Source organism: Rhizophagus irregularis, chromosome 8, assembly GCF_026210795.1.
Source record: "Rhizophagus irregularis chromosome 8, complete sequence".
Classification (NCBI taxonomy): Eukaryota; Fungi; Glomeromycota; class Glomeromycetes; order Glomerales; family Glomeraceae; genus Rhizophagus; species Rhizophagus irregularis.
The window spans coordinates 5099023-5120920 of NC_089436.1; the positions used below are offsets into that span (position 1 = coordinate 5099023).

General features: G+C 31.1%; 9 protein-coding genes across 9 annotated transcripts; 3 read left to right on the top strand and 6 right to left on the bottom strand.

Annotated features, from left to right (window-relative positions):
- Window positions 1-2427: 2427 nt before the first annotated feature.
- OCT59_028984 (uncharacterized protein) lies at window positions 2428-2643 on the top strand (the record flags this gene model as incomplete). The annotated part of the gene is made up of 1 exon (XM_066147701.1): window positions 2428-2643. The coding sequence occupies one exon, from the start codon at window positions 2428-2430 to the stop codon at window positions 2641-2643; it is 216 nt and encodes a 71-aa protein (XP_065994383.1).
- A 2161-nt stretch (window positions 2644-4804) lies between these two features.
- Window positions 4805-5293, bottom strand: OCT59_028985 (uncharacterized protein; the record flags this gene model as incomplete). Its single annotated transcript, XM_066147702.1, has 1 exon — window positions 4805-5293. One exon carries the CDS (start codon window positions 5291-5293, stop codon window positions 4805-4807), a length of 489 nt encoding a protein of 162 aa, XP_065994384.1.
- Window positions 5294-6269: 976 nt separating this feature from the next.
- On the top strand, window positions 6270-7146 carry OCT59_028986 (uncharacterized protein; the record flags this gene model as incomplete). Its single annotated transcript, XM_066147703.1, has 2 exons — window positions 6270-6442; window positions 6567-7146. The coding sequence occupies 2 exons, from the start codon at window positions 6270-6272 to the stop codon at window positions 7144-7146; spliced, it is 753 nt and encodes a 250-aa protein (XP_065994385.1).
- A 1470-nt stretch (window positions 7147-8616) lies between these two features.
- Window positions 8617-8955, top strand: OCT59_028987 (uncharacterized protein; the record flags this gene model as incomplete). The annotated part of the gene is made up of 1 exon (XM_025311771.2): window positions 8617-8955. One exon carries the CDS (start codon window positions 8617-8619, stop codon window positions 8953-8955), a length of 339 nt encoding a protein of 112 aa, XP_025168514.2.
- Window positions 8956-11861: 2906 nt separating this feature from the next.
- Window positions 11862-12545, bottom strand: OCT59_028988 (uncharacterized protein; the record flags this gene model as incomplete). The annotated part of the gene is made up of 1 exon (XM_066147704.1): window positions 11862-12545. The coding sequence occupies one exon, from the start codon at window positions 12543-12545 to the stop codon at window positions 11862-11864; it is 684 nt and encodes a 227-aa protein (XP_065994386.1).
- A 38-nt stretch (window positions 12546-12583) lies between these two features.
- On the bottom strand, window positions 12584-13272 carry OCT59_028989 (uncharacterized protein; the record flags this gene model as incomplete). Its single annotated transcript, XM_066147705.1, has 2 exons — window positions 12584-12900; window positions 12987-13272. 2 exons carry the CDS (start codon window positions 13270-13272, stop codon window positions 12584-12586), a joined length of 603 nt encoding a protein of 200 aa, XP_065994387.1.
- Window positions 13273-13306: 34 nt separating this feature from the next.
- Window positions 13307-14422, bottom strand: OCT59_028990 (uncharacterized protein; the record flags this gene model as incomplete). Its single annotated transcript, XM_066147706.1, has 1 exon — window positions 13307-14422. One exon carries the CDS (start codon window positions 14420-14422, stop codon window positions 13307-13309), a length of 1116 nt encoding a protein of 371 aa, XP_065994388.1.
- Window positions 14423-14621: 199 nt separating this feature from the next.
- Window positions 14622-15248, bottom strand: OCT59_028991 (uncharacterized protein; the record flags this gene model as incomplete). The annotated part of the gene is made up of 1 exon (XM_066147707.1): window positions 14622-15248. The coding sequence occupies one exon, from the start codon at window positions 15246-15248 to the stop codon at window positions 14622-14624; it is 627 nt and encodes a 208-aa protein (XP_065994389.1).
- A 1701-nt stretch (window positions 15249-16949) lies between these two features.
- Window positions 16950-17544, bottom strand: OCT59_028992 (uncharacterized protein; the record flags this gene model as incomplete). The annotated part of the gene is made up of 2 exons (XM_025328027.2): window positions 16950-17191; window positions 17259-17544. The coding sequence occupies 2 exons, from the start codon at window positions 17542-17544 to the stop codon at window positions 16950-16952; spliced, it is 528 nt and encodes a 175-aa protein (XP_025168516.2).
- Between the last annotated feature and the right edge of the window lie 4354 nt (window positions 17545-21898).

Consider the following 21898-nt stretch of genomic DNA (forward strand, 5'->3'; position numbering starts at 1 on the left):
GTTTAATTGAAATTGAGTTTTTCCGATGTCATGCAACCGCTGATCAGTGCAGAAATAAAGTGCTGATTTTTATAAGAAATTTCTTATTATTATAAAATTAATAAAAGAAGGGCACGATTAAATAATAAACATTAAACAATATTTATCTTTAAAATTTTAAAAGGAAAAGAAAATTTAGCCAAATATTGTGATAAGTCATTATTTATTTATACAAGTTCGCAATAACTAGATTGGATTTGTACATGATTTTCATATTGAAGTTATTAAATAGAAATTTATTTTAATTGGTTAAAGTCTTTATGCACAAGGAGTAACAAAAAAGTAAAACAAAAAAAAGAAATGGAAACAAAGATACCATCTGATATAAATTATACAACCATATGACTAATCTTTAGAGTCGAATGATTAATATAGTTAGGCTTAGTGCACGTAATGGAGATCTTTACTAAGTATAGATTCTTTCGAATTTATTATTTGTCACTTTTAATATGCAAAGTATATACTGTATATAGTACTTGGATGCGCAGTAATCAATTTACGTTGTTTATTACATAAGTCAGACTTCTTTTTATTCTAAAAATTATTCTTCAAAGATAAATTTAATTGGCAAAATGTAGTTGGCGACCTTTATCACGTGAATAAACAAATTTTTATTGGCTACTTCATATGATTATTTGCTTATAGATAATCTTTTTTAACGTGTCGTCGTGTCGTCGTGTCCTTTGTTTTTTAAAAAAATAACAGATAACGTCTTTCTTGTTCTCACTTCTTACTACCGGAAACCAAGTATGTTTATTGTTTTCTTCTTTTCTTTTCTTTTCTTTTGTTTCTTTAACAAAATGTTTACTAACGCTTTGCTAATTTCTTTTTTTTTTAGATTTCGGGTAGTTGAACACAGGTAATATTAAAAAAAATTTTTGTTTGTTGATTTCTTTAATGAAGTAATTACTAATGTTTCACTTATTCTTTTTTTCTAGGGTTCAGGTAGTTTAACACTGGGCTTGGAAGGTAATATTCGAATTTTTTTTTTGGATTTCTTTAACAAGCGTTTTGATAATATATTTTTTTTTAGATTTCAGGTAGTTGGATGCTGGGGTTGGGAAGGTAATATTCGAAAAAGTGGTTTTGTTGATTTTTTAATGAAACATTTACTAATGTTTCATTATTTTCTTGATTTTGAGAACTGAGAAATGAGTTTCGTTTTTTTGCTACAATAAAGGTATGTTTTTAGGGTTTGGTTTTGATTTTTATTTTTTACTCCTTGTTCCACCACACTAACCTTATTTCTTTTTTTATTCTTTATCTTATTTCGTTTCTTTATTCCATTCATTTTATTTCATTTTATTTCCTTTCTTCCCTCTTTTATTTCCTATTACATTTCGTTCTTCATGTTCCATTTTGTACTTTACTTCATGTTCTTTACTCCTCGTCCTTTACTTTACGTTCCATTTCGTTCTTAATTTCATGCTCCATTTCGTTCTTTACTTCACGTTTCATTTTGTTCTTTACTTCGTGTTCCATTTCGTTCGTTCCATTTTGTTTCTCCATTTTGTTTTTCACTTTCTATTCCATTTTGTGATTTACTATCCTATTTTGTACTTCATTCCTGTTCTATTTTTGTTTACTTTATATTTCATTTTCGCTTTTTATTATCCTTTTGTTTTCTTTTACCTATGTTTTTTTTTCTTTTCCTCTTCCTTTATTTCTTCCCCTTTGTTTCTTTTTTTCTCTTTTCTTTCCTTATTTCATTTATTTTACTCTTTTTTTATTTAAGAAGTTCAATCATAAAATCAAATAAAATTAGTAAAAATGGTTTCCCGGCTGGGTCAGTTTTGTTAAAAAAAATTTCACATAAAATTTTTGAAAAAAAATTAAAGGCTGGGTTGCCGGGTTATTGACGAAATTTTTATATTGTGAAAACCATAAGATTAAACTTGTATGGCCTTAGTCATATAAAAAATTTAAATAAAAATTCATGTTTTATTTTCATATAAATTGTTCGTTTTGGCTAAGTTTTAAGTTTTTTTTTTAAAGATAAAATAATAAGCTTTTTCATAAAATTAGCCAATCAAAAATTTTGTTAAATCACGTGATAGGGTCGCCGTCGCCAAGTAATAACGCCCAATTTAATTAATTATTAAAGAATTTTGCAATATATGAAATTAATCACATTTTTTCTTCTTTCTCTTCCCTTCATTTTATTTTATGCTTAGTAATTTAGGTTCAAGTTTCAATCCTGCTTTTTCTGATTCAAGTTCTAATTTTTAGAATAATTGATTAGGTATTACAGATTTGCAACTATTTTTCTTTAAAATTTTCGGTCGAGTGATCAACAAGAGCAAATGTCTTTCATATTTATGATGTTCTTAATTTATCCAGTTCAGTGTCAAATCGTAAATAATTTACATGTGGTATGACGCCTGAATTATGGTCGAAGATGAAATTGTAAGGTTTAGCGCAAATAGGACAAAAATAACTGAAATAACGAATGAATCTTTGAATAGAAAAGATCTGGCAGAACAAGATAATTTGCCAAGACAAGAATCTCAAATGGACAATTACCGTATATCACGGGCCATAGTACCCTCTATGTATAGTGCCCCTCAAAAAAGAAGTCAAATTCTTGTTGATTTGATTATTTAAATAATCCAACAAATATCCTAGGCGTGACGTGTAACAATACCCTAATTATTTTATAAGTTTAAACACCTCTATTAAGTAAAAATTCGTGTAATAGGGGGCCAAACCTCCGAAATTTGCAAGATACCTGGTACTGTGGCCCGCGATATATGGTAATTTCGTCAAGATAATAGATAATATGTCAGTTAGTTCTTAAATCACAATCCATACAGAATCAAGGAACTTTACGAATTATGACTTCACAGTTTCTAATTTGGTTGATGTCATGAAAAAGAAATTTAGTATGAATTCTACTTTATTAAATTAAATAAAAAATAAAAATAAACAAAATACAAAAGGCCTGAGCACGAAATATTGGAGTGAAAGTAGTGGACGGGTTGACTATGCAATCAAGGTGAGACTTGTATTTTTTACCATTCCTCCAGCATGGCACAGCGGTTTACCTAGGTAAACACACCCACTAGATCCTATGTTAACTTACTACAAAATATAAACTTATAGAAATCTGATGAGCTTATTTGCATCACAAAGGATAAGGTCCAGCAAAAATTAACCAAGGGCTTTGCTTAGAACATCAAGCAACTTGAAAGTTTGTTTCAGCGTGATGAGGACTATATTTTGACTTTCTATACGGGGTTGTGACATCCACCAGGGATTGGCATTTTCTCCTTTATTCTCCAGGTGAAATTTTAGGCCCCTTTAGTATTGAATTTACCGAAGAGACTCTAATTGAGAACTCTGAAAAATATCAAACATTGCGTAAGGGTTTAAGAAGGTTTTAGGCATAATCATTAGCTTGTTGGAAGATAGGGCATGTGTGGAGGATAACTTAGAAAGAAAGAGAGCAAAGATAAATGAATATCGTTCAAAAAAATAGGGGTGGCATTATAGTCTGTAATGTATCATGGGCTACGTCCCAAACTTAGTATTTATTTTTCGCATGTATTAATAAAGTGGTTTTACATTTGTCACGTAATATTGAATAATTCTTTCAATTCATATGTAAAAATATTATTTATCATGTCATCTGAGCTTGAAGTATTGATCACTGAGCTTGAGACTAAGAAAACTGACAAGAAAGCTAGGCTTGAAGCATTGAGACAGAGCTTCGCCAAGCTCTAGAATTTTAAAACTAGAGCAGCATCAGGCAGAAAGAGAAAATAAGAAAAATCACAAATTCCAGATGCATCCAGATAGTTAAGGAAATTCTTAATGAGGAACCTATGATCAAATATCGCCCTCCTTTCTTGAACGGATTAGAGCTTGATGTCTTCTTCCATAAATATCAAATCGCACTGGAGGTGCAAAAAGATCAGCTTCATAGTACCAGCTGGTATAAAGATGTTAAAAACTCGAAGACATTCACTGGTAAAAAAATGGTCTATCCTACATATATCCTACATATATCTTACACATATCGGGTACTTAAAATGTAGAAAATCATACACAAATAATACACATATCATACACATATCGGGTACTTATATATATAGTATACCTATCAGGTACCTGATATATGTATGATATATATATTAGTACCCGATATGTGTATGATATGTGTATTATTTGTGTATGATTTTCTACATTTTAAATACCCGATATGTGTAAAATATGTGTAGGATAAATCATTTTTTTACCAGTGATTGTTAATCGTGATCAGCAAAAAATATGCATTTGTCAAGATAATGGAATATTCTTTATTGAGGTATAGTATGACCAAAATTTGAAAATTGTTATTCTGGAAAGGATACAAAAAATTAAAGAATTTGTCATTAACTACTTATAATTATGTAAATTTACATTTTTTACGTCATGCTATAGCTATACCATAATATCCGCAAATTGGCAGTATTGTAAAATGTATTTTTTTTTTTTTTTTTTTTAAGATGTACACAACGTTAACTTTATTAAATAAGATATAAAATACAAATAAAAATAAAAATTACAATACTACAAAATTAATAGAAATTAGCTACACTAAGATCTATGACAAAGGGCATGCAATCAGGATAAGCAAACGTGAGTTAAATCACTAGCTACAACCTCAAATCCATCCAGTTTTCTCGCAGAAAAAAGGCCAGACCCACCTTAAATAGTACTGTAATTGAAAGGCACCAAATAAAATAAATTAATAAAATACAATAAATTCTGTAACAATACTATTTTAAGGAGTACAACTATCGTAGTATCCTAATATATCACTACCATAATATATATTGTTCCTAATTCCTATTAAATCTTCATATTTATTAATTGTTGACTGTTGTCTTAATCTATATAAACAATCAACACCATAATGCCTTTTCTTTAGATTTTTATTAATTCCTAAATCTTTGTCTTTTTTCTCCATTTCTTGACAACGTTTCAACCAATATTCATGGAAAATATGATGACCCATTTTCATTCTAAATTGGTATAAAATTTTTGATGTTAATTTCTTTTGTTTGCTGAAACGATCTATAAAATGTGACAAATTTTTTGGGATAAAGCCTTTTATTAAGTCTATAAATGTAAATTTGTTATTATCTATATTTACATCCCAAATATCCAGATCATTAATTTCTTGATTATCTATATGTGTTTCATTGTTATCTATATGAGATAATATAGATTCTTTCAATGCTGTTTTAGTTGACGATACTAAAGTTAACATATCTAATGATCGGTCTACACACAACCATATATGATTAAAGTCTTCTTCCTCATTCTCACATATTGGACATAATCTATCCTTATAAAGACTGTTCAGACTTTTTTGGATTTGGTGAATACAGGGAAGTTCTTCTATCATTAACTGTATTTTCCTTCGTCTTATTTTATTTTCAGCAAATGTAGTATATAAAGATCCTTCTTCTCCTTTTAAAAGAGAAAAAGTAAGTATTGTAAAACGTATTATTTATAAAGCACGCCACATAATGACTTATATAATGTTGTACAAGATCAATGATCCTAACCCAAGAACGTTAAAACAGTAATTCTTTATACATATATGGCAACAACCGCAACAGGTGACCAAACAAAGTAAGCAAGCAGGTAGTTTTCATTATCTGCTAACTAAAGTTTAAAGTTTATTCAACTGGTTAGGCAAGCTAGAAGAACCATGGCAGCAAAAAATAATTTCAGACTTCGTGACCCTCTTTAGATAAGGACTAAAGAGAGTTTGTACATGCTTAGCAAATTCATAAGTATATTTTATGTAGAAATGGAGTAATTACTCCTTTCAGACACATTAGAAAGAATATAAAGGTAGACAACTATCAGCTGGTCCCGATCATTATGGGTTGGGATTCCATAAGTTTCCTCTGGCCTTTTTCCAATCAACCTCCATTAGAAATGACAATGAACAAAAAAATAGAATATCATTTAAAGAGTCTGGACTATTATTTACTAACATATACAGTATGTACATTTTGTATAATAAATACAATAAATGAAAAGAAACTAATAAAGCATTATTTTATGATAAGTAATTTTGACATTAATTATTCAAAAGATTGATTAATACTGACACTTTTTCTACTATAAAAGATAATTCAAATATAGTTATTAATGGAAATTATACTCCAGATGTATCAGATTTTACCAAATTTATTACATCAGGTATATTTGTAGATAAATCACTTTTTATTATGAAGTTTATGATTTATGGTGAACAGGCCAATCTGATTACACATCCTCGTCAATTTGGTAAATCCACAAATCTTTCAATGCTTTATACCTTTCTTGCACCAACATTTACTGAAGAAGAAAAAACACAAAGACTTAGTTTATTTAAAGATCTCAGAATTTCTAAATTCAAATGGTTCATTAAGTCAAACTTTGGCAATTGGCCTGTTATTCACATTAGTTTTAAAGTAAGTAAATTTAAATGCTTGATGCAATTTTTTTTTTACAGACAATTTTAATAATAAAACTTATTTTACTAGGATCTTAATACCACCTGACCGAATTTCTATTGAGAATACCAACAGATTCAAATTTACGTCCTTCGGCAGTGAATATAACGTTTTCAATAAATACAAAAGAACAAACAGTACGATGCATGTTTGGGACTTCGATGCATTGTCAAGTGCCAACAAAACAATCAGTAGAAACAAGGGTACAGAATATGATGATATTGCAGCTAGCAGCAGTGGATATAGAAGATGCACTAACAGAGGATCAATGTTCTCATCCTTTGGGCAATTGCGCAGAGTTGATTCCGTGGGAAGCAATGCGCAGAGAACAGAATTCCAACCAGGAGAATGTCACTTTGTATATGTGAACTCTAATTATTCCCAGGAACAATCAACCTCTGAAGATCATAGCTCCATGCTCCAAATGTCAACACGTGATTCCAAAGATGAAGTCTCATCAATTAGCAACCATCCATCAATATTAGCTGAAACGTTTGAAAATGTATCTGATCAATCTTGTTTTGCATCATCTATCAGTTATAATATTAGTGAAGCAGAAGACCTATTTGACTATATAACTTGTGTTAAAAAATATGGATTCAACATATAATCGTTATAGGTGAGGTCGAAATTGGAATTATTTTTTCAGACTGTTACAGACGCATTTTTAAATTTTTAAATGGGATGATGCAAGCATGATGTTGTGGCCACGTGGGGATCCTAAAAATTTATCAAACATGAAAAAAGGGGAAGATTGGCTCAGATGGTTTGTAAAGGATGGAGTCGTATACGAATATATTAGGAGACCTCTTCGTATGAAATTTCCAGATTTATTTACTCCCGCAACAAAAAAGTAAGAAAAAGAAGCGTAGTTAAAGATGGTGATTAAAAGAATTAATAATTAACTTAATTTAGTTCTGCGAAATTCTAATAATAGTTTATTATGTATTTTAATTCTGTAAACTAGCTTTATCTTTTTTTTAAGCATGTACGTACACAAATCCGAATATATTAAAATAAAATTATAAAATTAATTATAATCAATATCCAGTAAAGCTGGTTGTTTTCTATGCCTTTGGTGAATGATCATGGTACTATTTCATGTCATATTCTACTTGAATTTTTCTGACAGGAATTGACTAAGCTGATCTTTTAAAATACAAGCCAAATCTTTCTAAACGGACCGCATATATCGGTCATGTGAGACGATAACCTGAAAATGCGCAGTAGTACAGTATCGGAAGAATAGGGTATGGATATTTTTTCCAGCAATCAACATTTCGCATATGGGATTTGGGGGATATGCTAATCATGAAGTCATCTTTATTAATTTGCAAGGGGTTATGTTACCAGGGAGGTGACGGATTAACGAATGACAAATATGGTGCGTAATTGCCAGTTAAAAGAAGTCAAATCCAATATTTTACTGTTACCAGAGGTAACTCTATAAAAAGCAAGAAATTACAGAGGTCCAAAGAGCGGGTTATTTTTTTCCTTCGGTCCTTCGGTCCTTCGCTCATAGTTCAGGTAATACCGCAGGACAGTATGTCTCTTTCCAACCCGCAATGTGATAAAGACATCCTCACACCATCATTTGTAGACATGTGTTTCATAGGGAATGTATCGAAAGATTATTTCTTCTTATACGCCAGAACAAATGTTCTGTCGCCGATTGCACCGCAAATGTCAAACCCGCGGTCTCTGAGCGAAGATTTTCTGTAGCATCATAGCAGTCTAGTACTACATCATTGTCTAGGAGAATGAGTAATCAACTCCAGATTAACCTCCCTACAATCCAAGAAGAGGGGAAATGGACGAAATAGGTGTGATTCTGAGGGATCCTGTTCAACCCAACACCAGCAATAGGAAGCGCTCTAGCGAAGCTACGGATGTTTCCTCCGTCTAAGAAACATATTCACCCGGAGGATTCCAACACCTTGCAAAAGCTTATCTGTGAGCTTTCATCTGACATTACTCGAATATCTGAAATCAAGGAAAGGAAAGCGCTTGATAAAGAATCTGCGCTGAAAGGTTCAGAGGAAACCTGAACCTTTTTTGATTTGTATTTAAAAAATCTCCGATGCAGAAAAGCGAACTAATCTTAGCATATTATAACTTAGAGAAGCATCTTGACCACTATAAGAAAACCGAGGAGGAACACGAGGCTCAGAAGAGGGTCAACGATGAAGTCAGAGGCCAGCTCCCAAAAGAAGTCACCAAGTATACAATCCGGAAGAAAACAGAAGGCGCCCGAAAGGTTTATGATCTGTTTTTTCGTATTAGCGATGATAAAATAGGGCGGGTGGTTAATATCCGGCAAATAAAAACCTTTTCAGCATCATCTATCGCAAAATTAAGTTGGGATGACATCTTATATGTCGCAACACAGGTTAAGAAGAATAATAGAGTTAGTGCATAATGTGAGCCTGACTGCGGATCATGTGATAGTAAAGTTTCGAGTCTCACTTTTTTTATACACCCTATTGTAAAGCGGGATCCTGCCCCTTTGGGCGCTCCACAGGAGAGTATGATACACAATAAAATAATAAAGTTTGCCCGGTCGGGCCATTGGTTTAACCGTTATGTACTGTTAACTGTAAACATATTGTGGCATGCGTGCTCATCTCCTGCGTTGGAGATCGGACAATCACCTCTGAACCTGCTTGAATCAAACATTTACGTAACACTGCAATTTTATAACGTAGAGTGTCGACAGCTTTATTACGCATGTTTTATTAATACAGGTAAAAAATAAATACAATGATTCGGGACGCATCCCATTATACAGGTGAAATGAGTACGGAGTAAAATAAATACAAAGGCTCGGGACTTTGCCTGTGATACATGACGAATTTACTACGCTAAGACTTAACTACAGTATCTGATTTTTCCGAAAGATTGCTCGTTGACCTATGCTTTTTTATTACCTTCTCTTCACTTCGAGAATCTGAATCTGGCTTCTGCGTCTCCTCCAACAGCCATACAATATGCCCAAGAACTTTCCTAATCATGTTTTCCATATTCTCATCGTTATATACTACGACCACAAGTTCCGATAATTTGAAGCTTGGCCTTTCTTGTTCATCTATCGTACATTCTATGAAATAGAATTTTTCATAGTGCTCCGCAAAATTCGGGTCTAACCCAGATAATTCAACCCGAGTGAATTTTAAATCGGGTCAGTACTAACAATTTTAATAACCCGTGACCCGCATGACCCGACCTGTCGGGTCGGGTTATTCATTTCCTTGACTCGGGTTTTGACCCGTATTAGACCCGGATAATCATTAAAATCACTGATCACATATTGATTACGTGTTAATATTGATTAATTTTATATAATTTTGTTAGATGAATGAGGTAGTATAGCGAAAATTGCTAGAGACACCTTGCAATTACAGATATGTGTATGAATTAATATTTTAATTATTAATTTTACATTAGCTAATAAGTGTATTTTGATAATTAATAAAGCAACCAGCGTTCCAGACTTCCAGTAGAAAGAGTATTTGCCGGTGGAACCGATTTGATAGCTGCAAAAAGATGTAGTCTTAAAGCAGATACAATTAGAGCATGCATGTATTTAGAGTCCTGGCAGACATAAAATATAGTCAATTTCTGTTAAAGCAAGTGATACAATTTTGATTTTATAGTTCAAATATAAAGCAATAAATAAACAGGAATTGAAGATATCTTTAAATTTGTGCTTAGCTTTAATTTTAATAATAAAAAGTTGTATGACCTATATGATATCAATTACCTTGCGTTATTGAAAAAATTATGTTTGAAAAAATATTTTTGATATATTACTAAGCATATAGCAATGAAAATTACTAAAATTCGGGTTTAACCTGGGTTATTCGAATTAAATATACTCGGGTCGGGTTAAAATCGGATCATTTCTATTTTTTCCGGGTCGAGTCGGATATATTCTCCAAACCCGACCGAATCTGACCCGGTAGGAGCACTAATTTTTCAGCATCAGTAACTATTCCAAGAACTCTTCCGAACGCTGTTCCTCCTCCATTTCATTGGCCTTGCGCTTGCGATTCGATAGAAAGGACTCGAGCTGGACCGCGCACTGTGCGACTCCTTTTAAAAATATGTAATCATGAAATAACCGAGCTACTATAGAAAAATTTCTCATATAAATACTTTAAGGAAAATTTCTATTTCTTTAAACAAATTAACAAACAACAAGTTAAAAATTATAGATCCCAAAACATGCAATTAAAATGCTTATTGTTGATTTTCGTCTTTACTATTGTTTTAGCGAATAAATTATCTCTTTACTTTTTATTAAAAAAAAAATTTTTTTATTATTTATTTTAATTATTAAAACGAATTCTTTAATAATAATTTAATTCACAGATGAGACAAACGTGACGCAGACGCAGAATTTCAAGAACTTAAGTGCTAGCTTTAAACCGCGAAGGAGTAATTTTATTACGTTAAAAAAACAAGTTTTATATTTTTATATCAATTCAATAAAATAAAATTTTTACAATAAATATGTAAATTTAATGTGAAATATGAGGAATATGAACTTCTTTAACTTTGAATTATCAATTTCAAAGTGAAACTTGCTGCCACTATTAAAAAACACTATTGATCCGCTATCATTTTGTAAGCTTTTTTTGATAAAACTCTGCTAATCGTGCTCATTAATCATGACGGTATTTTGGCAGTAAATATATGCAATGGAAGATTACGGTACGATTCACAGCCAGACCTGGACGTAGAAGTAATGAAATTTTTAAACTAGTTTAATTTTTTTATCGCAGTAACACAACTAAATTAAACCTTTTTTTTAACGATCAAGTTCTTTTGGAGTAACGGAAAAAAATCATATTCAATTAAATTTTATTCACCAATCACGTAACTTTCTTAGAATTGGGTTTAACAATCTAATCTATAATACAATATTTCAAATTAATTAGTTCATTAGCTGCGCCATTATTATTGAAAAATAACCGATCAGATAAATTTGTTCATTGAAAAATTATATTTAATACTACAGTATTAAAGTTTCTTATTAAGCCGTAAACATAAATTTAATGTAATTTGAAAAAATTATTATACATCATAATAAATAAATTGGTTTATATAATTATGTCTAATAACTTATATGTCGATAATATTTAAAAATTACTTTATACTAAATATATATTAAATGTACAATTTATTTTCAAATAACTTAAGTGCTGAGAATTTCAAAAGACTCCACTAACTTGTTTATAGGATTTTCATCTGAAGCATCAAGCTCTTCTATATACTGATGGCCTAACTCTAAGAGATTGGGAATACTTTCATAATCATCCAGTCTTATTGGTTCTTCAAACCAGATTTGCCATCGTTGATAGCGATTTTCCAACAAACTATTAAACGATCAGTATTACCTTCCTGTTGTGGTAGCACTAAAGAATCTGATATATAACTCCTTGTACCTAAGGAAAACACGGAAATCTTTTCTTTTTCTACATTATATTGATTAGCTTTTTCATAAGCTGCCATTGATGGATTATTGAGATGCAAAGCGCCATCTAAGAAAATACCTCTACCTTCTATCTTGTAAGATGGGAAAAAAGTAGGCGCAGCTGTCGTAGCCATTAAAGCATCAACAAAAGTATAATTTTTTATATTTTTGATAGCATTATGACGTGTAAATAAATGCGTTTGTGCTAAGTTGCTTTCATTATTTACCGCAGGAATAACGAGTTCAGTAAGTGCTTGATTTAAATACATCCTGCCAAAATGTCTATAAAACAACGAACGACGTCCTTTATCTGTATACTTAGACTTGGAAAAACTCCATGAGCTATCAGTAGTAAAAAAGTTTTTTATTTCACTCTGATAAATATTCAATAAATCTAAAGCTGAAAACTTTGGGTTTAAAACTGAATACTTTAAATCATCATAAAATAAATGGTTTCTTGTATTATATGATTTCCAGGATGGTACTGATAATCCAGCAGCTATAAATCCTCCAGCTGATGTTCCAGCTATCATATCAAATAGATAAGAAATGGGTTTATGAGTATGATATTCTATCTCGCTAAGCCATAAAGCAGGTAATACACCACATATACCCCTCCATCGATCGAGAGAATATTATAAGCACGACTCTCTTTATTATGGGAACTTTTTGAATTATTCATTTCATATTTAACATTCTTTAATTCTTTTTTATAAAGATTCATATGCCATTCAATTGTATTTTCTTTGCTTGATTTTTTTAGAAGTGATTTATGCAGGCCAGCTAACTTGTTTTTATTATCTAGTCTCAATGCCTCAATAATATTTTCTTTGGCATTTTTATAATCAACCTTCTTACAATAAGCAATACTACAAAAGTACCAATATTCTGATGAAGTAATTAAACTTGGACTCGTATTAATAAGTTGAATAACCTTGGTATATTTTGAAAATTTTAGTAAACATTTGCAATACCAAGGTTAGCGTCTAGATTTTCTGGAACTGCTTCATGTGCCATTTCATAGTTTCTTTGAGCATCTTTCCAATGACATAAACTATTTAGTCGATTGCTTTTATCTTCTTTTTCAGCTAATTGTTCATAGATGATTGCCATTGTATTATAAATATGTAATTTTTCTTGATTTGAAGAACAATATTGAAGTTTTTTGCTTAAATGGCTAATACATTCATGTTCTAAATAAGTAATTAAAGATAATTTAGATGATTCCTCAGGTGATTCTTTACACCACCAATGACCCATAATAAATCCTCCAAAACTTCACAACGCCATTTAGCTACGCTAATAAACTGTTAATTGAATCTCGAACTTCTTTAATAGTTTTAATAGCTCGCTCAATTTCTTCTTTACCAGCATCTAATATATCAAAAATTGCCTGATTAATCTTTGTAATATTACGCATTTCTTCTAACCTTGATTGAAAAGGCATTTCTTGGGAATCATCTTTATGTTCTTGAGCTATACTTTTATATTCTTCTAATGAGACAAAATCTCTAAATTTACTGAGCATACTAGCTATGTGGTTTTTCTCTCGTAATTCATGAATACGATCATCCAATCTTCTGGCTTCATTTTCAAGTTTTTCATTCAATACTCCATCAAAAGCTTTCATTGCTAGTTCTTTTAAATCTTTTGGTACTTTCCCTTTAATTTTAATTTTTCCACTACATAAGACTTCACCAAGTAAATTTAATAGATAGGCAATACCATCGGATCTAAAACCATAATTTAAAAGGGTATCTATTATATATTTAGTATCAAAAGTATCTTCACGTTTTTCTAATTTTAAGAGACATCCGTCTTTTTTAAATTCCTCAGAAAATGCATCAATAAATTTCCGATATTCTCCTTTATCATAAGCTTTTAATACATTGACCATAATCTCATTAAGCTTTTCACAAATTTTTGGCTCTTCTAAGAGTTTATTTCCTCTTTTCCATAAGTTTACACCAGCCCATATTTCTAAACCAAGAGCAAGCAATCCTCCGATAAGTGCAAATGGACCACCTCCTATTATAGCTACTGCCTCATAAATATTAAAGCAAGCAGCCACTGTTACTGATGTTCCCACAATCATCGCTCCTCCCATAGCCACAACCCCTGATGCTTTATATTTTAAAGCACAATTTTTGGCATGTAAAATTTCTTCTTGAGGTATTTGATAACGAACTAAACTCCGATCTGCTTTAAGCATTAATTTAATACTTACTTTTGCCATATCATTATTAATTGAATTTTGAATAGTCTTCTTGTCAAAAAAGGAGAATTCTTGATCAACTGTTTTTACTAAAGCAATCGTATGTTCAGATCTATCTTCTATATTGATCTCAGTATCTAATTCAGGAGTTTCTTCAACATCCACTGAATCATCATTCTCTCTAGTATCCGCCATAGGATCTCCATCCTTAACCTTATAAAATATTTTTTTTGCCCCAATAAAATCCTGTCACGTAACCTTTTGAGAATTTTTAAGATGCAGTTGAATTGCTGCTAAAGCATATAACTGAGCTTCAATAAACTTGTTAGAAATGTATAAACATAATGCCATATTTCCACGTAATTCTACTTGTTTTTTTAGATTTTTAGTACTATCAGCAATCTTGCAAGCTGCTCAATATTCTTGATATGCTAATACTGCTCAAGCTCTTTAATTTTTCAGAAGGAATTTCCTCAATATCCTCTTTTCTCAGAAGTCTCAGTTTACTCCATTGCTCCTTAACTGCATTACGATAATCAATTGCGATTTTCCAAAGCTTATTTGCATTTTTTTCATGAAAAGTCAGATAGCCTTCATTTTGTAAAATTTTCTTCAAATCATTCAACAAGTTATCTTTAAATTCTATTATCACAAAAAATAGTTCAGTACCCAAGTTTTTATGTGTCTCTTGAAGCCAAATTGAAGTATTAGGTCGATTCATTTTATCAGAATGGAAGTATAAAGCTAGTTCCCTAAACCGTTTGTTAATTTCTTCTTCTGTAAATTGAGTATTACTAAATAAGATTTCTTTTTTATTTGGAGAATTTAGAGCATGATATATAAAAGTTAATCTTTTTGAATAGGCTGCTTTAACAGCTAATGATTTTAAAATATTTAAAGAAGAAATCAATTTCTTATTTTCTTTGATTCTTGAAGTTTGATCTTCCGATCGCTTATTAGTATCTGAAGTCTGCGACTCATCCAGATCAATTAACGACTCATTGATTGGATTATTTACCATCTTATGTAAAATGTCTCATTACTAACGATATCCTTATAGTCTTCAAAAATTTTGAGCATTTCATTAAATTGTTTAAAATATGTCGAATAGTTTCTATAAATTTCTTTTCTAAAGTATTTTGGATAATTTTTATTTCTTTCTCTACGGCTTCTTGAATATTCTCTTCATCTCCTAATATAGTTTCCGTAAATAATCTTGAATTTGTTTTATAAGTATCTGCTAACTTTTTAGGTTTTTCAATAAATTTTTCAAATTTTTTTGCTAGATTTTCCTGTTTATCAGCTCGGTCTATTTTACCGTTAATTCTTAAATAATTAGCATATGTTGTGTCACTTGTGTGGTACTTATGGCTAAAAATTCCATATTCATTATCATCTTCTAGACAATTGATCAACTACTCCTTTACTTCATTAAATTTTTGTTCAATGTTGAATTGATTCAGAGTTTTATTATCCTGGTGTTTAACTAGGTTTTCTATTTCTAAAAAAAAAATTTCAATCTGAGAAATAATTTTTTTCAGCATTATGGATTTTTCTTAGGACTATTGAAATTCATTTGTCTTTTCTTATAAAATATTATACAAAAAAAGAGAAAAAAAGAAAGAAAAAAAAATGCCGGAGAAAAAAATTTTCTAAAGAAATTTGAGGAACTTACGATCATCATTGCATAAGTACTGACTGATTGAATTTATTAACGTTAAGATTTTCATAAGCAATTTTATATGGACAAGTGTAACTGTTTTTTTTTAACTTACTAATTCAATTTGCTGTGTCATCGGAAAGCCTATATTATGTGTTTTTGTCCAAATAATTTGTGATTAGATCAAATGCGTTTAAATTAATAACGTTCTCTTTTTTGAAATCAAGTGTTAGTACATAATTATTAAGAATATACGACAATATCTGATTATTATATGATGTCATTGAACGGAGTTTTTTTCTCACAACATTTAAATTATAATTGGTAAAAAACAATAATTTTGTCATTAATAATTTAATTTTAGTAAAAGATTTGCACAAAATGCAGGCACATTTTTATTAGTACGCCCTTTCATATAATATAATAAAAGTTCGAATTACAATATACAGTACATGTAAGCACTTAACAAAAAATCAGGTAGTAACATAGATAAAAAAATTAATGTTATTTCGATAAGTTCGATTTATTTGTGATAATAAATTTTTTTTATCAACGATATTTTGAATATTACATCTCCTTTACAAATTCGTCAAAGTCATGATGCATTTTTACGTAATTTACGTAATTTGCAATCAAATTCACATCAACTAGTAAATAGTTACAATAATCATACAAGAAATTAATGGTCTGATCTGAGGTCGATATTTTTTGGCATTCTGGCTTGAGGCTCTTCCTCCAATAACATCGGAAAGATCATTTCATCATCACTATCTTCCAGAATATTCTTCTAAGATTTCATTATCAGATTCGTTATCATTGGACATAATATCTAAATCACAAGAAGCACGTGTTACACATTACTGCGTAAAATCTAAATTTTCAAAAACATTGAATTTATTTTACTTGCATTTTAAAATGTGTAACAACCGATTTTTAGTTTTTAAGTATGTAAAATAATTTATTATGTAAATAAATTTTCTTTAATGGATCATTTTTTTTATACCATTAAAAAAAAAATGTCAAAATTTCAATTCTGATATCACTTCTTGTTCGAAAGAAAATCTAATTTAGGTGCTGAAGCCTTTCTACCAACTTATTTATAGGATTCTCATCTGAAGCATCAAGCTTTTCTATATACTGATTGCCTAATTCTAGGAGATGAGGAACCCTTTCGCAATCATCCAGACTTATTGGCTCTTCAAACCAAACTTGCCATCGTTGATAGCATTTTCCCAATAAATTATACATTGAACGATCAGTATTGTTTTCTTGTTGTGGTAGAACTACTTTGTGAAGATTTTGTGCTCAAAAAAGACGATATAGATCAGAATTTAAAGGGTCTGACTGTCTCTGGCAAATAACTCCCTGTACCTAAAGAAAGAACAAAAATCTTTTCTTTTGCTGCATCGTATTGAATGGCTTTCTCATATGCTGCCATTGCTGGATTATTAAGATGTAAAGCTCCGTTTAGGAAAAAACCTCTGCCCTTTATCTCATAAGGTGGAAAAAAAGTGGGTGCGGCCGTTGTTGCCATTAAAGTATCATAAAAAGTATCATCTTTTGAATCATTACGACGTGTAAATAAATGCGTATGTGTTAAATTACTTTCATCTACTATAGGAATAACGAGTTCTGTAAGTGCTGTACTTAGATGCATATTTTCGAAATAAACAAAAAACAATGAACTGCGATCTTTGTTCGAATATCTTGGTTTGAACAACTAATGTCCATGAATCACTTTTGGCAAATAAATCTTTTATTTGATTCTGATAAAGATTTAATATATCTGAAGCTGAAAACTTGGGTATTAAATTTGAACATTGATAATACGGCATGTCTTCATTATAATCCATTTTCCAGGATGGTGCTGGTAGTCCAGCAGCAATAATCCCTCCAGCTGATCATATTAAATAGATGAGAAATGGGTCTATGGGTACGATATTCTATTTCACTAAATCATAAGGCGGTGACGATAAAAAGTCTATAATATCTTCTTGTAATATGTCGCTTTTAAATTCATATATTTGTTTCCAATATGGATCAAAGCCAATAAGAGGATTATATTTCATATCACTACTATTAGTGGAACCTATATTTTGAAAATGTGAATTAGTAATATTTGTTATCATTGTCTTATTATTGGAAAATTTGATTTCATCATTTTCAGTATATTTTATATGATCTAGTGTGATTTTTCGGAATGGTGTTCCAATATCAAGTTTAGCATTCTTTTATTGTTATTCTTGATATCATCATCTCTCCTATTAATGAATTTGGTGATTTGTTCAGTGTCACATGAAGAATGATCTTTGTCTAGTTGTGTACGAATCTTGGTTTCAAGTTGTGTTATTAATGCTATAATTCTGTCATGTTCAATTTTACTAGAGATTTCAAGTGGTAGCATGTGAATTAGATCTATTTGATTTAATGTCAATAATTTGACTAGCCATTTTCTTTTTTTTTCTAATGTTTGTTGAAAATGTTTAAAATGTCTTCAATATCAATATGATCACGTTCCTCCTTATTAAGATGTTTGTTGGCCTTGATAAAAGTAATCTTATCTTTTAAGATTAATCACTGGTCGAAATCAAAAAAATCGGACATATGGAAAATCAGCTAAAAATCAGACCAAAATCGACTGACATTACAAATCGGCACATCTGATTGATGCCAATCGGACAATTTAATGAAAATCCAGAAAAAAATCATCATATTTGATTGACGGCTGATTGATGCTAGTTGAAATCAAAAAAAAAATCAGACAAATGGCAAATCAACCTAAAATTTGCCCAATATTCAAATATGTACTTCCAATTTATGGAAAATTGACAATTCAATAAAAATTCAATAAAAATTCGATAAAAATCCAGAAAAAAATCATTATATTTGATTGACGGCTGATTGATGCTGGTTGAAATCAAAAAAAAATCAGACAAATGGCAAATCAACCTAAAATTTGCCCAATATTCAAATATGTACTTCCAATTTATGGAAAATTGACAATTCAATAAAAATTCAATAAAAATTCGATAAAAATCCAGAAAAAAATCATTATATTTGATTGACGGCTGATTGATGCTGGTTGAAATCAAAAAAAAAATCAGACAAAATGACAAATCAACCTAAAATTTACCCAATATTCAAATATGTACTTCCGATTTATGGAAAATTGATAATTCAATAAAAATTCAATAAAAATTCGATAAAAATTCGGCAAAAAATCATTATATTTGATTGACGGCTGATTGATACAAAAAAAGTCATCAAAATTAACTTTTGAAAAACATGATTTGTCATTAAAATTCAGAAATTCGGAAAAATCAACACCAAATTTATAGTCAATTACTCAATTTATTATAAATTTATGTCTAAAACTTATAAGTTTATAATTGGTATTTTCTACTAATTGGATTTACGGCTAAATACTCTCTTGCATTTTGCCGGTTTGAGATTTGGTAACTTACTGGTACAAATCTACCTAAAATATGATGCACAGGTATTATATAATCATGACTTATTGGATAAAATTCGGTATTCCACAACTCAACATTACAAATTTCATCACTGCTGAAATAGTATCGAATATTGGTTGAATTTGCGTGTTTATACCAACGAACGTATGCTAGAAAATGTTCGACGGGACCATCCAGAAAGTCTACTACGTGAGTAAAATAATACTGAATTTGACCTGCGTAGGTGTCGACATCTTCATCATCCGTAATAAATTTCGCTAAGACGTATGAACTTTTTACATGTCTTAACGATAATGACGATCCAAAGACTTCTGAACCAATCCGACACCTTCCGAATTGGTTAATTTTGACCCTAATTATTATATCGTTATCTAAACCTTCTACAAGAGGCCTCCGAAATCCAAATGATTCGTAAGTCGCATTGTAATATTCGACCATTAAATTTAACATTTCACTTGAAAGTAGTATATTATGAGATACCGGCTTAAGAAATTCACCTGGGAAGCCTTCTTTGCCAGAAATCTGTGAATCTTTAATATTTTGTGAATTCAGCCAAAATCGATGCATCTCATCTGACGAAAATTCATCAGTAACTGAAAGGGACCCGATAGTACGCTGACTGTTTAGCAATTCAAGACCTTTTACTTCGATACCTGAACTTATGATATTTTCGATTTGTTTATCAAACATTAATCGACGCATAAGTTCAGACTCAATTTTCCTGTTGCTGCTTGGTAACGAACCTAAAAGTGCGAAATCAATAAATTATAAGCTAATATTGAAATCGTTAAAATCGTTAAAAAATCGTTAACGGATATTTACCTAAAAATACCGTTCATACGTTCGAAAGAGAAACACCAGAACGCATATAATGGTCCATAATCAGATGAGCAATCACGCAAATGCAGAGAAAGATGAAGATTCGGTGTGATCTTATCTCTGCCGTGGTGATTCTCAATGAGCTTGACTATTTCGATAAGACTTCTATGGGCTTCATCCACCAAATTAGATTCTAGAATCCGATTTACCAAAATCGAACAAACTCTGACAAAATGATTCAGGATTCTTCTATCTACGTCTGAAAGGTGTTTCCAAAGTGATACAGTTGAATAAATTGTAAAGAATATTCACCACTGATCGGCCGTAAAATTGGTGAATCCCTCTCCACTATGAATTTTTCCTGGAATTCGACCTAAATCGGATGGTATCTGAAACTCGTCCATCTTTTTCTGAATTTTGTTCAAAGAATTTGGTGTCAAAATACCCCCATCGATCCAAATTCGTTTTACTATCCACTTCGCAATGCCCAGAAATAAGCAATGCATTGGATCGACTGTAATAAATCTAATAGGGTCGAAATATGATAGACGCAACAATTCGGACCATCTAACGCCAGTTTCTTTGACGAAGCGCTTTCTAGCAGCGTCTGAGTTGCATCTTCGCCAACCTAGTGCGTTTTGCCGGTGCTCATTCGAATCTCGAGCAGAATACCCTACATCATCCATTCCAGCAAAATTATGCTGCCCATTTTCATAATTTGCTTTTTTCTCACACCTGTGACATGAAACTAAGGCAGAAACATGACCGCAAATTTTTCTTGCAGCGGGAATGTCACATGATACTAAGATTAAAGCGCCACGAACTCTCTTTCCATTTTCGCATTCATAAGTACGATTTAGTGTTAACCCAGCCCAGAGTGTTTCCAATTCGTTAACTATTGGTGCTAAATAGTGGTTCACTTTATGTAGGCTGACCTCCTTTGGCCCAGGTAAAATGCCGAGAGTCAATAAATTTTCACGTCTAAATCGGATATCGCGTGGCAAATTGCATATAGCGGCGTATATGACACCGATACTATAAATGGTACTATCATATGGCTGAAACCAATCAAGATTCAGCATCAAGCCAAGATGAGAATCGGCCACTTCGCTTCTAAAAAAATTTGGCGAATCTTCATTGTCCGATTCTTTAAAATTCTTCCACACTTGCCCATCATATATATCGGTCAAAATATTATCAAAATTCGACCGATTAGCCCAATGTCGGAGAGAATTTTCAAACCCAGGCCGACAAAACATAGTGGCAAGTTGTTGATTGATTCCAGCAAACGGATACATTAAATTAGGTCGTATTATTGTTCGATTTGTCGATGCGCTAATTTTTTCAGACAATGCCGTATTGCAAAGACGTGATCTGCGAACTGAAGAATTGGGAAATTCTATGTGTTGACATTTCATTATAGCAGGATTGTCCTCTTGTTTGAAATCTACCACTTCCTCTTTTTTATACAATTTGTGACATTTCGGACAAGGTACAAAACTATGAAATTGGTCATTTAATCCAAGCTTCTTTCTTGTTAAGTAAAGCGAATCTGGGAAATCATTAAAATCGTCACTACTGAACTCGCACAGGGCCAATTTCATAAATTTTATTAGAGTCTCAGTAGCTGTCTCTGCGATATTGAATCTTGTTCGAAAGTTCATTATCCAAAGTAAAATCCATAAAAATCGATCATAATTCGATTCTAAATATGGTGGG